Raw genomic sequence first — 13454 nt, 5'->3', positions numbered from 1 at the left:
TTCTTTTTCATGCAGGGATTATCTGGCCCTGAGGGAGAGCCTGGTGCTGTGGGAGAATCTGGGCTCCAGGTCAGAATCTTAAAAAAATACTTGACCATGAGGCATACAGTGAGCTGTACAGCCCTATTTTAGATTTATAATCAAACCATTTACTTGTGATTTATGTGAGGTGCCTTACGTTTTATCTTCAGAATATTTAGGTGAGATGATTGACTTGGCCAGTCAAGAGTTTCCCAGTTTTAGGCTTTGAAAAACTCCTTTGTTGCTTTAGCGGTATGTTTGGGATCATTGTCTTGTTGTAGGATGAAGTGCCGTCCAATGCGTTTGCTTGACCTTGAGCAGATAAGATGCTTCTGTGTACTTCAGAATTAATTCTGCTGTAGCTATAAGCAGTTACATTGTTAATGAAGTGAGACAGTACCTGCAGCTTTGGGTATTGGGCAGTTCCTTTTCGCCTCCACACTGTTCTTGTCATCGTACAAATGAATGTTGGTCTCATCTGTCCACACAACCTTTAGAACTCCGCAAGCTCATGTAGGTATGTCTTAGCAAACTGTAACCTTGGCATCCTATTTTTGTGGATAACTAGTGGTTTGTATCTTGCAGTGTAGCCTCTGTAGTTCTGTTTTTGAAATCTTGTGTAGATAGTTGTCACTGACACATTCACGTTTGTTTCTCTAAGGGTTTTTCTGACATGTCGGGACAGGTGTTCAGGGGTTTTTTCTTCATTGTGCTGAGATTTCTTTGGTCATTAACTGTAGAGGTCTTTCTTAGCCTACCAGGTGCTTTGCAGTTACTGAGCTCACCCATGCTCTCTTTCTTCTTAATGATGTTCCGAACAGTTGATTTTGTTGAGCCTAAAGCTTGGCCTTTGGCCTGTCTGATTGCTATTTCTTATTTTTCAGCCTCATAATGGCTTCCTTGACTTTCATTGGCACAACTCTGGTCCTCATGTTGACCAACACCAATTGTAGATTGTGATTATTTTGCATGCACACACACACACACACACAGCACACACACACTGTGTGATGTGGCACCAAAAATAGTGCTACCAGCGAATTAAAAAAAAAAGCATTTCAAAGAGGAAAACATACTATTGCCTAGGATGTCATGTCTACATAAAAGATTAAAGATAGCTAGCCAGTTTTCTTAAATTTGGTAATGACAAGCTTACATGAAGTGCTTTCGTTTAGACCTCACACAAACTGGTGCAGACAGTCGCAAATAAGGAGATGACTCACCATGAAGTGAATTTTGTGGTATGTGCTGTCTCTAAGGACCAGTTGGACCAGATCTGTTTAATGGACTCTCTGGATAAGAGCGTCTGCTAAATGCCTGTAATGTAATGAATTAAATGCTAAATTGTGTTTCTGGGCTCCCCGCGTTTATTCTTAAAAGGTATGTATTAGGTGCTCAGTGCTCAGGTGCTACATAATACATTGCAGAATAGCATGAAGCAAAGTATTCAGTATTCATTCCCTGTCGCTTGGAGATTATTAGATGTGCGTGTTAAAGCTTGTTGAAGTCTGCAAGTCGAGTCTAAACCAAGGGTTTTGGAAAGTTTTAATAGTTTACATGGTGAACTCTTCAATAGCCCTGTGCTGTTTCCTTCAGGGAGAAGCTGGGCCACCTGGAAACGAAGGGGAGCAGGGACAACAAGGAATGAGAGTGAGTCCTTTATTCAGGATAATCTCACTGCTTGTGTTCTGATGGACATGATACATTTGTATATTATTCCTATTTTCCTTCGATGAATGTGAGTAATATTTTGGTTATGAAAGAGCAATGATTGAATTGTTTTTGTGTGCTGAACTGTATAAATAACCCCTGCTGGTGTCTGAGAGGTCTTTGTTGCTCTTGTGTTTCCATAAAATTCCTTAGGGACCCTATTGTTTCTGAGCCTGCTCAGTGAACTCTACTGTTTGTAAAATTCTTTAAACAATTAGGTTTTATTTCACATTTTTATTGACACTAATATCTCAGATTCATGATTATTTTTTCTCTCCAACCTCTGATATTTATATTTCTAAATGAGTGAATATTAAAAGTGCTTCATTTGAATATATGCAGTACCTAGTTCTGGTTTTATCCAGAGAAATTAAACGGTAATAGTACATTAACGCTAACGATAAAGAATAACAGAATAAAAGAATACCCTCACAGTTATGAACACATATTAAGGTGAAAGTTTTTTGTCCACTGATGGACAAATCTAGATGTACATGCTGCAGTCATACAAACTTACATACAGAAATGCGTGTTAACTCTAATAAGTTTCTTTCCGTAGGGTCCCCCAGGTCCTGTTGGTGAAGAGGGTGTTCAAGGAAAATATGGGCACAAGGTAGAACTGAATGAAATGACTGACCTTTGTGCTGCTTATAGAGTGTGCATCCATTGCATGGCTCAGTAAATGTTATGTTAGGAATGGGGGTTTCCATACCACACTTAATCACATGATACCCTGTTGTCCTGCCTTGACTATATCCAAGAATGTCCAACCGCCCAAACCTCACTCATGGTCTGGTCTTGCCCTCTAGGGGGAACCAGGGGACCGTGGACCTTTGGGAGAGGCTGGGGACAAAGGTGAAGCGGGAGAACCTGGGTTGTCTGGTCCTGCTGGTGAACCTGGAAAGCGGGGTTTTCCTGTGAGTAACTCGGGGGGCAGTGTTGCCATGTCTATGGTCCGTGGTTGCCATTGGCTGCTTTCAAAGTGCAGTCGCGGGTAGAAATTAGAAGTCACTAGTTGTGGTTTTTTGGGCTGCTTTTTAAGTGTTTGGCTATTTATTTGGCGGTTTTACAGAATGGCGGGCAAATAACAATTATTAATCTACACAAACATCTGTACAAAAAACAACAAAAAGAAAATCACTTGCATCATATGCATTCAAACTTTAAATGTTGCCTCTACAGTCAACTGATTGGCTAGTGTAATTGCATGTGCCACCATGTGTAGATGTTATTAAAAGAGAAAGAATGCAAAAAGATCACCGGGGAACCTCATGAGGGTGTGGGCCAGCATGCAGATGAACCAGGTTTGTGGTGGCACTTTGAGCCATCTGCAATGATGCTGTCGCTGCTTACTTCGGTTCTTGCTAAGAAGTGACAACTGCTTCTAATATAAGAAAACAGGGAGCTGGTAGGTTGTCTGGTGTCATAGCGCATAACTTCTTGACTAAATAATTTAAAGTAATATAATTATAACGGCTTACGTTTTTTTTGATAACAGCGATTCGTTGAATTCCTTGAAGTTGAAGCACTTTGATGAGGAGATAAGATATGTATGTAAGAACCCTTGCACATTCGTTATCTGATATGTAATTAACTTATTTGTGTGTCCTAAATAAGGGTCCTGAAGGAAAGCAAGGACTTCCTGGAACCCGGGGTCGACATGGAAAGAAGGTAATATCGGTTCTCAGCATGTCAGACACCATTACCATTACTGTTGGTGCCAGATCATTGACCATGTATATAGGCCAAGGTTTCTTTTTCAATGCACAATTCTATTTCTTAAATTGCATTGAAGTTATTCAGTGGACAGAATAAGCTTGGTTAGATAAGCCATTTATTTATTTCACAAATCCAAAGTAGACACAAATGCACAGTTTCCAGATTTGAAAAATATTTGCCAAAAATTGCCAGCCCTCGATCCTCTGTAGTCATTACCAACCCTTTGATGCCTGGATTCTAATTCTTCTGTCCGTACTCGTGTGGTGCCTGCAGGGTGAGAAGGGACCCCCAGGAAACGCCGGTGAGCCCGGACCACGTGGTGAGATCGGACAGCCTGGACAGATCGGAGCAAAAGGTGCAAGAGGAACCAGAGGCCCTCCAGTTAGTGCTCACTTCTCATGAATTTTCTGTGGCTGCTACGCCAATGGAACTGCAAGTCCTGTCTACGTGGCTTCTGCATTGATTCTCACCAGAATACACTGTAACCTTGTATGCAAATAGTTATTATTTATTTAAATTAAGAAGCAAGCTGCGTCACAGTTCATGGTATGCAGTGTTTTTTGTTTTGGTAGTTTAGGTTCCCAGGCTCATGGTAGGGAGGCTATGGACTTGAAGTGAGGCTACATACCAATGTTTCTTCAACAGACTGACTCATTATTGAAACCTTATTTCATGTTACCCTTCACTTCATCAACTTCCATGTGATATTCCATAAACAAGCATCATGAACTTTACGTCTTTCGCCTGAGATGAAACAAAACAGGAAGGAAAGGGTCTAAGCTCATAAAACCTTGCTGGTCTGAGCCAGATCAAAAGCTTCAACTGAGAGGATTTTTTTTTGTAATGTTTGCCTTAATTCAATGAAATCCTATTATAGAATAAAAAGTCCAATCTCCCTTCCTTGTGGATTGCAACTAAAGGGCTGTTAAGCCTGTGGTATGGGACTAGCCATACATCATGTTGATTACTAATCTGATTTCCCAAGCAGAGGCAATGCCTCAAATAACCTCTGCATTGAAGTAGGGGCCCACAGGAAGCAATGCAGAATGGCAGCATATGTGTTGGAGCATGACATGTCATATAGGGAAAGTAATTTGATCTTCTGGTGGCAATTATGAAAAGAATCCAGCAGTCCACCTTTTAAAGAGAGAAGGTGCCTGCAAAAGTAAGGGTGCGTTTCTTCCCTGGCAAGTCAAGAGCACAGCTGATGTTCCTGCCTTGAGCAGCCATGTTATGTGTTGTGCGTGTGCTTTGGTATATACTGCATGTAATGGTGTCTGTTTTATGTATCATCCTCAGGGTTCACTGGGGATCATGGGTCCAGAAGGGGAAGCCGGAATGACAGGATACACAGTAAGACTTTGCTTTGCATCAAAAACAGATAGTACATCTACGTCCTTGCTGCAGGCAATAGCTATCCAGTCCTATTGATTGTCTCCAATGAGCAGTGAACATCAGCAGAACAAAACAAATTTTCTAAAACTGCATTGGAAGTTTTAGTGGATTTCGCTCTGCGGTGCAAAGCATATGTATGCATCATGTTGGTATTTGTGCTCTTGGATATGCCAACTTCATTTTTTGAAATCACACATAATTTTCTGGTAAATTTAGAAGACAGTGATTTCATTATGCATGATTTTTCCATTTTACCATCAGTTTATCATTCCTGTTAGTGAGAACGTACCTGCTGTTGTTGCTGTAATTCAGGGCTCTTGTCTTGTCAGGGTCATACAGGCAAGCCAGGACCCCTGGGACCACCCGGTCCAAAAGGGGAAAAGGTAGAGTGATTGCTTGCTCATAATTTTTGCTTAGCTCAAAGTATCAATGGATCGAAAATCAATATATTTCCATTTGAGGCGTTAACGTGAGGTAATTGCATTGCTCCACACCAAGAGCAGAGAGTATTCCAAATTCACTTTCACTTGCTGTCAAATGAAGTAATATATGGTAATATGAAGACCTGTGTTGATAAGGTTTTATGTTTCAGGGTTACACAGGAGAGGATAACAAAACTCCAGGACCGCCCGGGCCCTTAGGTGAACCAGTAGGTCTTGCTTTCCTTTAACTTCCCATTCCCGCTGAGCTGTTTCATCAAGGGCAATGTGAGAGGCTTGCTGTAATTCTTGTGTAATTCTTGCTCTTCCAAAGGCACTGGTTACATAAAAGTAATACTTTTACTAATGCAAGAACCCAGTCTTTGTGCCCTGGGGACTATCAGAAGGGGGGTTACTTTTCCAGTTAGTCTGTGCATGGAACAAAAAAGTCCGATTTTGCCCCTGCTATCTGTCAGAAACAAATTTCTCTGTCAGATGTCATGTGTAATTTCAAAGGCTCAGTGAATCAGAGATCTAAGGACTTAAAAAATAAAGCTTGCAAGACCTTGACCTGCGGTAAACTTATGTAATTCCTCCCAGAAAAAGCACCTTTCTGTCACGTAACTATTTTGCCCATTTTGTGTGTATGTGTGTGTGTGTGTGTGTGTGTGTGTGTCTGTGTGTGTTAATGGACCATCATAGCATAGAAGGGTGCACACCAACATGATTTCATTTTCCTGAGAAACTAAGTCTGGCTATTCGTTGTGATGATTCTGTGGTGGTTCGGGCTGGCAGGGAGATATTGAAATGTGTTTTATTGGGAGCTTGATGCAGATGGCACCCCACATAAATAAGAGAATGTTGTTGTTTATTGTGCTAGCACAGTATTTTTGCCTATACTGTGTGAAGTACAATGAGATATTCTGTTTTTGTGTAGGCCTTTACCTTCTTTTCAAATGCATGGCAAATTGAGTAAGCCTGAGAAGGAAGCCTTTCCAAGGATGATCTCTCCAGTGTGTGCACTGGCATATTGGCTAAAGTACTCATCCATACAATGATGTTGTCTGTGTTTGGGTAGGGTCCTGTCGGGGAGCGAGGCGAGAGAGGAGAGCCAGGGGACGAGGGGTATCAGGTAAAGCTGATCCTGAGATCTTTTCCAAAGCTTACACTTGTGATATATCATGCAGCTGAGATAAATAGAGACCACGCGGCATCTTTTTGGGTCCCTTTCCAGCAAAAAAAGGGCTTCAAGGATTACAAAGACACTGGTGAAACACCTGAAGGAAATCTGTTAACAGTATTGCATGACTGCCTTTTCTACCTGTAAAAGAAGGCATACACGTCTATAAACACAGCATGATTATGATACAGACTTGTGAGATGTTTACAGCATTTGAGGAAACTATTTGACAGCAGAAACTCTGGGTTTACTGTTTTGTTTAACATTTTTTGAAGGGATTTATGTGAATATTGAGTTTGAAGTCAAATGAATCATTTGTTTCTACAGCAGTACTTGAAAATGATTCAGGTTTCCATTTAATTTTCTAAATTGTCCACTCTAAAGATCTCTACATGTGACTTGAAGACTGTGTTAAATTGACTGGATAGTTTCGCTGTTGTTATTTCTAAGACAATACTGCTGAACTCTTTTTCCAGGGAACCAGCTACATGGTGGGAAAGCACTGGCCTTTCTGCAGCACAGTTTTGTTTTGCAAAGCGTTGTCAGGCATTACGAAATGTTTCAGTCATGCGGTTTCAAGCTGTTATTGAACTGTTTCAATTTCTTACTGTCGTTGCTTGTGTATCTACAGAAAACAAAAAACGTCTACTTGAAAAGCATATTCAAGTGTGAAATTATGTCCCTCAGAAAAATGTAAAACTATTTGAGAGTTTTTACAAAGTTACTCTTTGTTAAAATAAAATTGCCAAAATGCCTCGCAGGGGGTAAACATGTTCTCGTTATATGCAAGATATCACAGACATTGTTGTATTTGTTTTAGGGTCACATTGGCATAACTGGACCTCGAGGGGCTGTTGGACAGCAGGGACTACCTGTAAGTCTAGCACAGCCCAAATACCTAATTTCACCATTTTATTATCAGAAAGAATGAGCAGAAATAGGCAAGAAAATCAAGGCATTCTTTTTATGAAAATGTTAGGCCTTCAAAGTGGCTAGCAATGATGTGTTTCCGCACAAATGCGCTTCATCAGAGTATAAGAACTGCTATGTTCATCATAAGGCAGAGTTATTTAATCATGTTGCACATACAAGCTGTAGCTATAGTAACCAGTAAAACAAAATAATCTGCAGATGCTGTTTGGAGTGCTTCGGTAAATGCTGATTGAAATGTGTGGCATTTGTTGCTTATTGTGCAGGGAACACCGGGGGACCCTGGAGAACAGGGACCCAGGGGTGAAAAGGGAACTCAGGTGAGAGAGTTAAGTCTTACCAGAGGTGCCAACTGTGGGGTAATTCCCTGAAGTGGAGTCGTTGTACAACACTCATTCCTTCCATGCAATTTGAGTTTGGCAAAACGTTGTGCACAGACGGCCAGATTAATCTGTTCCTTCAGATTATCCTCAGTTTTGCTCTTTCGGATTTAGGAGCCTATCTGTCAAATCTGAGTGACCCCTTACTGCCAAATCAGTAAAGCCAATCTGCCAGTTATAATTGAGCCAGTTATAATTTGACTATGGGGATAACCATGGGAGTGGCATCCCATTTACCGGACTCAAGGGTGCATTCCTGTCTAGTCCATGAGGGTTTAGGGCAGTCCCATTGTCAAATCACCTTATTCCCAAGTGCTCTTGCGGCAGTCTTTTTTGCTCAAAATTCAAGTACTTGGAATAAAGGAGGAATTTATATATAACATTCTCTTTCTTTCCGTGATGGACCAAATTGCACCATCTTATCAATATCTTGTACTCATGTTATGTTACTCACAGCAACTGACTACTAATTTTTTTGAAACCTCAAGCACTTGTTAGGCTATTGTTAATGCAGGTGCAGATGTTATTTCAATCATTTTACACTGCTGCACATGAGATATTGGTTCATTTAATAAATTAATGTTTTCAAAATGCTCAATCTGTGATTTTCTGTGATTTTCAACAACTTTGCCAAAATGTTCCCTGACAAATATACCCAGTCGTCTTCATAACTGCTGTTATTTTACGGTGGTGGCACAGTGGTGCATGGCGCTATGGTGCACTGTTGCATCGCAGCAAGAAGTTGATCCTGACCCCATGACCCTGACCAGGAATAAGTGGGTATACTGTAGATAATGGATGGATGGATGGATGTAATTTAATGAACCCATGATAAAAACAACATATTTCCTTTTTTCTGACTGCTTCCTCCATGCCCCCCCCCCCCCCCCCCCCCCCCCCCCCCCCCCCGCAACCCCCCTGGGCCATAGTCTGTCACACAATGCCTTCTCTCTTGCAGTTATGTGACACAAAAACAACATTTATCAGTTTTAGTTGTGATGTTTTTCTGGCTTTGCTTGGCTCCAAGATATTTCAAAATACGGGAAATAAAGAGCAAATATGTGTTGAAGTTATTCACATTCTGAAACTAAAATAAGGCAGAAGAGCTCCCTTATCCATGGCTTTGATATTTTGAGAAGAGATTATTTTGTTTGGCCACCCACATAGAGGTTAATGGCCAAGATTCCTGACTTCAAAGGTTTCTATGAACAATTCATTTGGCAGTATCTCTTCTTTTTTATCTGCAAACTATTTCCAACCATTATATGAAAAGTGACCCATTCAGAGTTTTTACTTATCAAATTAAGCCCATAAGAATGTTCAGCTGCATTTCATTTATATGGCAAATTATTTAGGCAGAATCTAGTATAGAGAAAAGAACTTCTGCATTTCCAATTCTTTTGAAGCAAATTGCACAATAATCTGCTATGTTCTTCAGTAATTTTTATGCCTCCGCGACGGCACAGCCATGGGGTTGCCCGTCCATCCGTCCATCCCGATTCTCGTGAATGCGATATCTCAGGAACGCCTTGAGGGAATTTCTTAAAATTTGGCACACACGTCCACTTGGACTCAAGGATGAACTGATTAGATTTCGGTGGCCAAAGGTCAAGGTCACTGTGACCTCACGTCTGTCCCATTCTCTCGTGAATGCGATATCTCAGGAACGCCTTGAAGGAACTTCTTAAAATTTGGCACAAACATCCACTTGGACTCAAGGATGAACTGATTAGATTTTGGTGGCCAAAGGTCAAGGTCACTGTGACCTCACAAAACACGTTTTTGGCCATAACTCAAGAATTCATATGCTAATTATGATGAAGTTTCACACAAAAGTCTAATAGGTTAAAATAATGAAGTGATGACATTTTATATCCAAACGGCCAAACAGAGCACTGGCTACTGGTTGGCGGAGGCATACAACCGAGAAGCGGTATTTCTTTTTTTTTTCCTAATTTGATCAAATATGAACAAAAGTATGTAAGCCTTTTCAAAAAAAAAAAAAAAGGCTTACATACTGTACCTTTAATCTGCAGTGAAGAGAGCTGAACTGGACCCCATGTTCCAGTCTCTGAATTCCCCATGCTGCATTGCAAGAGATAAATATTTGCTATGGCTTTGCTCTTCATTTTTTGCAGGTGCAAATTCTGAATGTTATTGTTTTTTTGTCATGCAGGGACTAACAGGAAAGAAAGGCGCTAAGGGACCGCCCGGAAAGCCTGGCGATGAAGTGAGTATTTCCACAAAGGCCTCTGTCTCTGGTCATGTCTCCTGGGCTCAGGATGAAAGTGCGTATGTGCGTATTGATGGATGTATTCCCCTGTGTGAAGTGCGGGAAAGTGGGAATTCAGTAAATCAAAAAGGGCACATGTGGACGAGAGAGAAGTCCTGATTTATCGCCAGCATAATGTGCACAGTAGGTTTTACTTGACGTGCTTGTGGCACTGCAGCATGCAAGAGGTCTATACTGTAAATGTTTTTTTTTCTGTTGCTGTTATATAACCTTTATTTTCGTTGCTGGATAAAGATTAGTATTTCACTGACTTTCTGGAATTTCTTGGTTTTCCAGATGTTGTGCAGGGTAGAATTACAGGAGGATAATTGCAATAGCAGTGTGGCCGATTGGAATCTCTGCATTGTTTTTGATTTTTTAATTTTAGGGGACCCCAGGTTTACGTGGACCAAGAGGTATTGAGGGGTACCCGGGCCTGGATGGTCCTCCAGGTCTTCCTGGATTACAAGGATTACCTGGAAAGTCTGGACGTGTGGTAGGTACACTTTTTTTTTTTTTTTTTGCATTCAGACAAGAGAGAATATGGCCCCAAGTACCCAATCCATACGAGTGTGTCTCTGACAGCAACTAAAATACTTAATAAATATAAAGTCATTATAATCAGTTGATCAAACTTTATTTTATTTAACACCATTCACAACCAGGTTGTCATACAGTAAATTGGTCATTTTCTGGGGGGAATAAAAAATAGTTAAACAGGAAAGTTATTCATTGCTTAGTTTTTCATTGAACCCCTGACAACTAGCTGGATACAAATATTGTAAAAGAAGATTTACACATACACTAGAACACAAACATAAAGGAAGAGAAACTGGTTCACTCCGGTTGAAATGAGTGGAATTGAGGCAGAATGAAGCAGTCATTTTTACAGTAATCCGGATTACGTTTTCCAAATGCACCCTTTGCAATTCTGTATTAATGCTTAGTATATGAAATGGGGGGTGCGCATTTTTTACTTTCAGACTGCCTGCATTATCTTGGTGGTCATCTATTAAACTGGCCTGATATTATGCTGCAGAAAATGAGATTGATGGGAGTTGTAGTTGATCTTGGCGCGATCAGACATTCTGAAGCCAGGTTAGAAAGAGGAAGGCTTCCTGTCTCTGTAGGCAGCATAGTATCTGTGATTTGTGTATTTCCCTAATGTGACATTTTTACTCACGGTGGCCCGTAGTCATGGCTGTCCATACAGGAAACATACAGAGTCTACGCGCATTTTTCACAGGGAATATTCTTTCGCTGGTTTTAAAAATACTGGGAGGCAGACCTACAAGAATGTTATTCTTTGGCTTCTTCATGTTCGTCGGCGGATAGAGAAGCGGAAATATCCTCTCGAGCTAGACGAAACCGTGCACCGGCAGGTGTTTGTGTTGGCACCTGCTTCCCATGGGCTCACAGGACTTCGGGCGTCCTTTGAGGCGCAAGTCATTTGTGCAAATAAACAGGCTCGGGGAGGAGGAGATTGATAGGGGCCAGCGCTCACTCCCTCAGACAAAATAGCATTCCTCTGGCCCAGCAGTCTGGCCTCTCTCCCTCAGTGTCTCTGCAAGAATATCCTGAAAGCGGTTCCTCTTGGAAGCCCTGAAAAAGCCTTATCCAAAATGTGACTATGAATACTACTATCAGTAAATATGAAGTTCTAGCATATTAGCAGTTCACACCAGGGGCCAAATTTACTGAATTGACTGAAAAATGCTTGACAAAACAGTCACAGATTTTCTAGTATGGATTAGGCCATTGTGTGAATCACTGGGATGAACACACTAAACATGTGATGGAATTTTGGAGGTTAAATGCTCTGTTAAATCATTCCAGAAGCAAATTAGGCCCTCAGAATGGTCTTGCAAGTGCTTGTGAAGGTGGAGACTAGTCACTGTGAAGGCTAGCCATGATCTGCTGTCTAATCTATACTTGATTGTGCGTGCTACTTTGAGTGCCTGTGACTGTGACTGCAGCCAAAGTTTTCCACATGCTGAGTGACTTCACGGGCCCAAAATCTTTTCTTTCACTCATTCATGCCAGTTGGACGCAGTTAGAAGGGGATAGTAGTCAAACTCAACATACTGTAATTTCAGACCACTTCCTAGTTTTTAACGATGCTTTGAATTCTGAACATTGTGCCAGGAACAGAGGAAATAGGAGCATGGTGTCACTGTTTCTGTTATTTTACCATTTATTTTACTTTAGCAATGCTGTGGGCAATGTTAATATTGAAGTATCTCCTCCACTTTTTTATTTTAGGAGTATTTTGCAACACAGTATTGGATATACATTTTTACTGATGCAGATTGGTATTGGAGCAATAGGGCCATAATCAGGTTTACTTCACATTGCTTTACTGGTATTAAGCTGAAGCTTGTGCAGAGGGACTTACAATACAAACCCAGGTGCAAGTGCAAAGTTTTGGCTTGTTAATCACCAAATATCAACCGTTTGACAGATGTCATGACCGGGATCCAGTAAACATTTTCAGACACTGGATTAAATAACACTGTTATCTACAAAGCATACACCCAGGTTTGGAATTATCGGTCTCAACTACTTAACTACTAGTACTACTGAGATCCTTGGATCTCTCCAGTCATCACAGTGACTGGGGCATGGGTTCTGACTCCTGAAACAGATATGTGATATACCCCTACTGAATCTGAGTCTGCGAACCAATTGTTTGTTTTTCTACATACAGTAAGCAAAAAAGTACAGACCAGACCCTGTAGACATTGGTCAAAGAAGTGCTGGTTTTGCTTCTCAGTATGCTCTTTACTCATTCAGGGTCAACGAGGCACTGCAGGACTAGAAGGGCGGGCTGGGCTTCCTGGTGCCCGGGGTAACCTGGGATATCCTGGAATGATTGGAGAAATCGGACCACCGGGACAAAAGGTAAAATATGGTGCTGCTCTCCTGTATTTCGTCACACATGTCATCTGAGTTTCCGTGGAGTGAAGTGGAGCTGTGCAGTACCAGCAAACCATAGTGGTGTTCTGTGTCTTCTCACAGGGCGACCTCGGCCTATCAGGGGAGAAGGGGCCAGCAGGAGGCAAAGGACTGGAGGGGGTGCAGGGAGACCAGGGCAGAAAAGGAGAAACAGGCAGCAAGGGAGCACTGGTGAGCTCCCTTGTTCAAACTCACCTTTTTTGTTTTGTTTTTTTTTTGTTAAAAACACTGTAAGAATGCCTGTGATGTTGGAAAAGCAGGAGTATCTGTTCATACAATTCAATAGACAATCAGTCATATTCAACACAGAATGCCTGTGTCCTGTGGATATGCTGAGATAGTGGGGGGTCCAGTGTCATGCCTTGCAATTAACAGTACTGTACAACGTTCTCGGTCCAGGCGGCACCGGACATTGTGTCTTAACAGGAGAAGTCAGTTGAAAACACACAGATTTTATCGGGACCATTATGAAA

General features: G+C 41.3%; 1 protein-coding gene across 2 annotated transcripts in view; it reads left to right on the top strand.

Moving 5' to 3' along the window:
* The window catches only part of LOC118226508 (collagen alpha-1(XXIV) chain), an 86772-nt gene that overhangs the window by 66917 nt on the left and 6401 nt on the right, over positions 1-13454 (top strand). For both annotated transcript variants that reach the window (XM_035416212.1, XM_035416211.1), the window contains 16 exons: positions 16-69; positions 1618-1671; positions 2291-2344; positions 2541-2648; positions 3349-3402; positions 3724-3831; positions 4750-4803; positions 5175-5228; positions 5438-5494; positions 6343-6396; positions 7265-7318; positions 7641-7694; positions 9931-9984; positions 10415-10522; positions 12820-12927; positions 13045-13152. In XM_035416212.1, the coding sequence (XP_035272103.1) occupies positions 16-69; positions 1618-1671; positions 2291-2344; positions 2541-2648; positions 3349-3402; positions 3724-3831; positions 4750-4803; positions 5175-5228; positions 5438-5494; positions 6343-6396; positions 7265-7318; positions 7641-7694; positions 9931-9984; positions 10415-10522; positions 12820-12927; positions 13045-13152 (1137 nt within the window). The remainder of the gene's footprint in view (positions 1-15; positions 70-1617; positions 1672-2290; positions 2345-2540; positions 2649-3348; positions 3403-3723; positions 3832-4749; positions 4804-5174; positions 5229-5437; positions 5495-6342; positions 6397-7264; positions 7319-7640; positions 7695-9930; positions 9985-10414; positions 10523-12819; positions 12928-13044; positions 13153-13454) is intronic.

This window comes from Anguilla anguilla, chromosome 4, assembly GCF_013347855.1.
Source record: "Anguilla anguilla isolate fAngAng1 chromosome 4, fAngAng1.pri, whole genome shotgun sequence".
NCBI classification, from domain to species: Eukaryota; Metazoa; Chordata; class Actinopteri; order Anguilliformes; family Anguillidae; genus Anguilla; species Anguilla anguilla.
The sequence above is the reverse complement of the archived record's forward strand: the minus strand, read 5'-3'. Positions and strand labels throughout refer to the sequence as shown.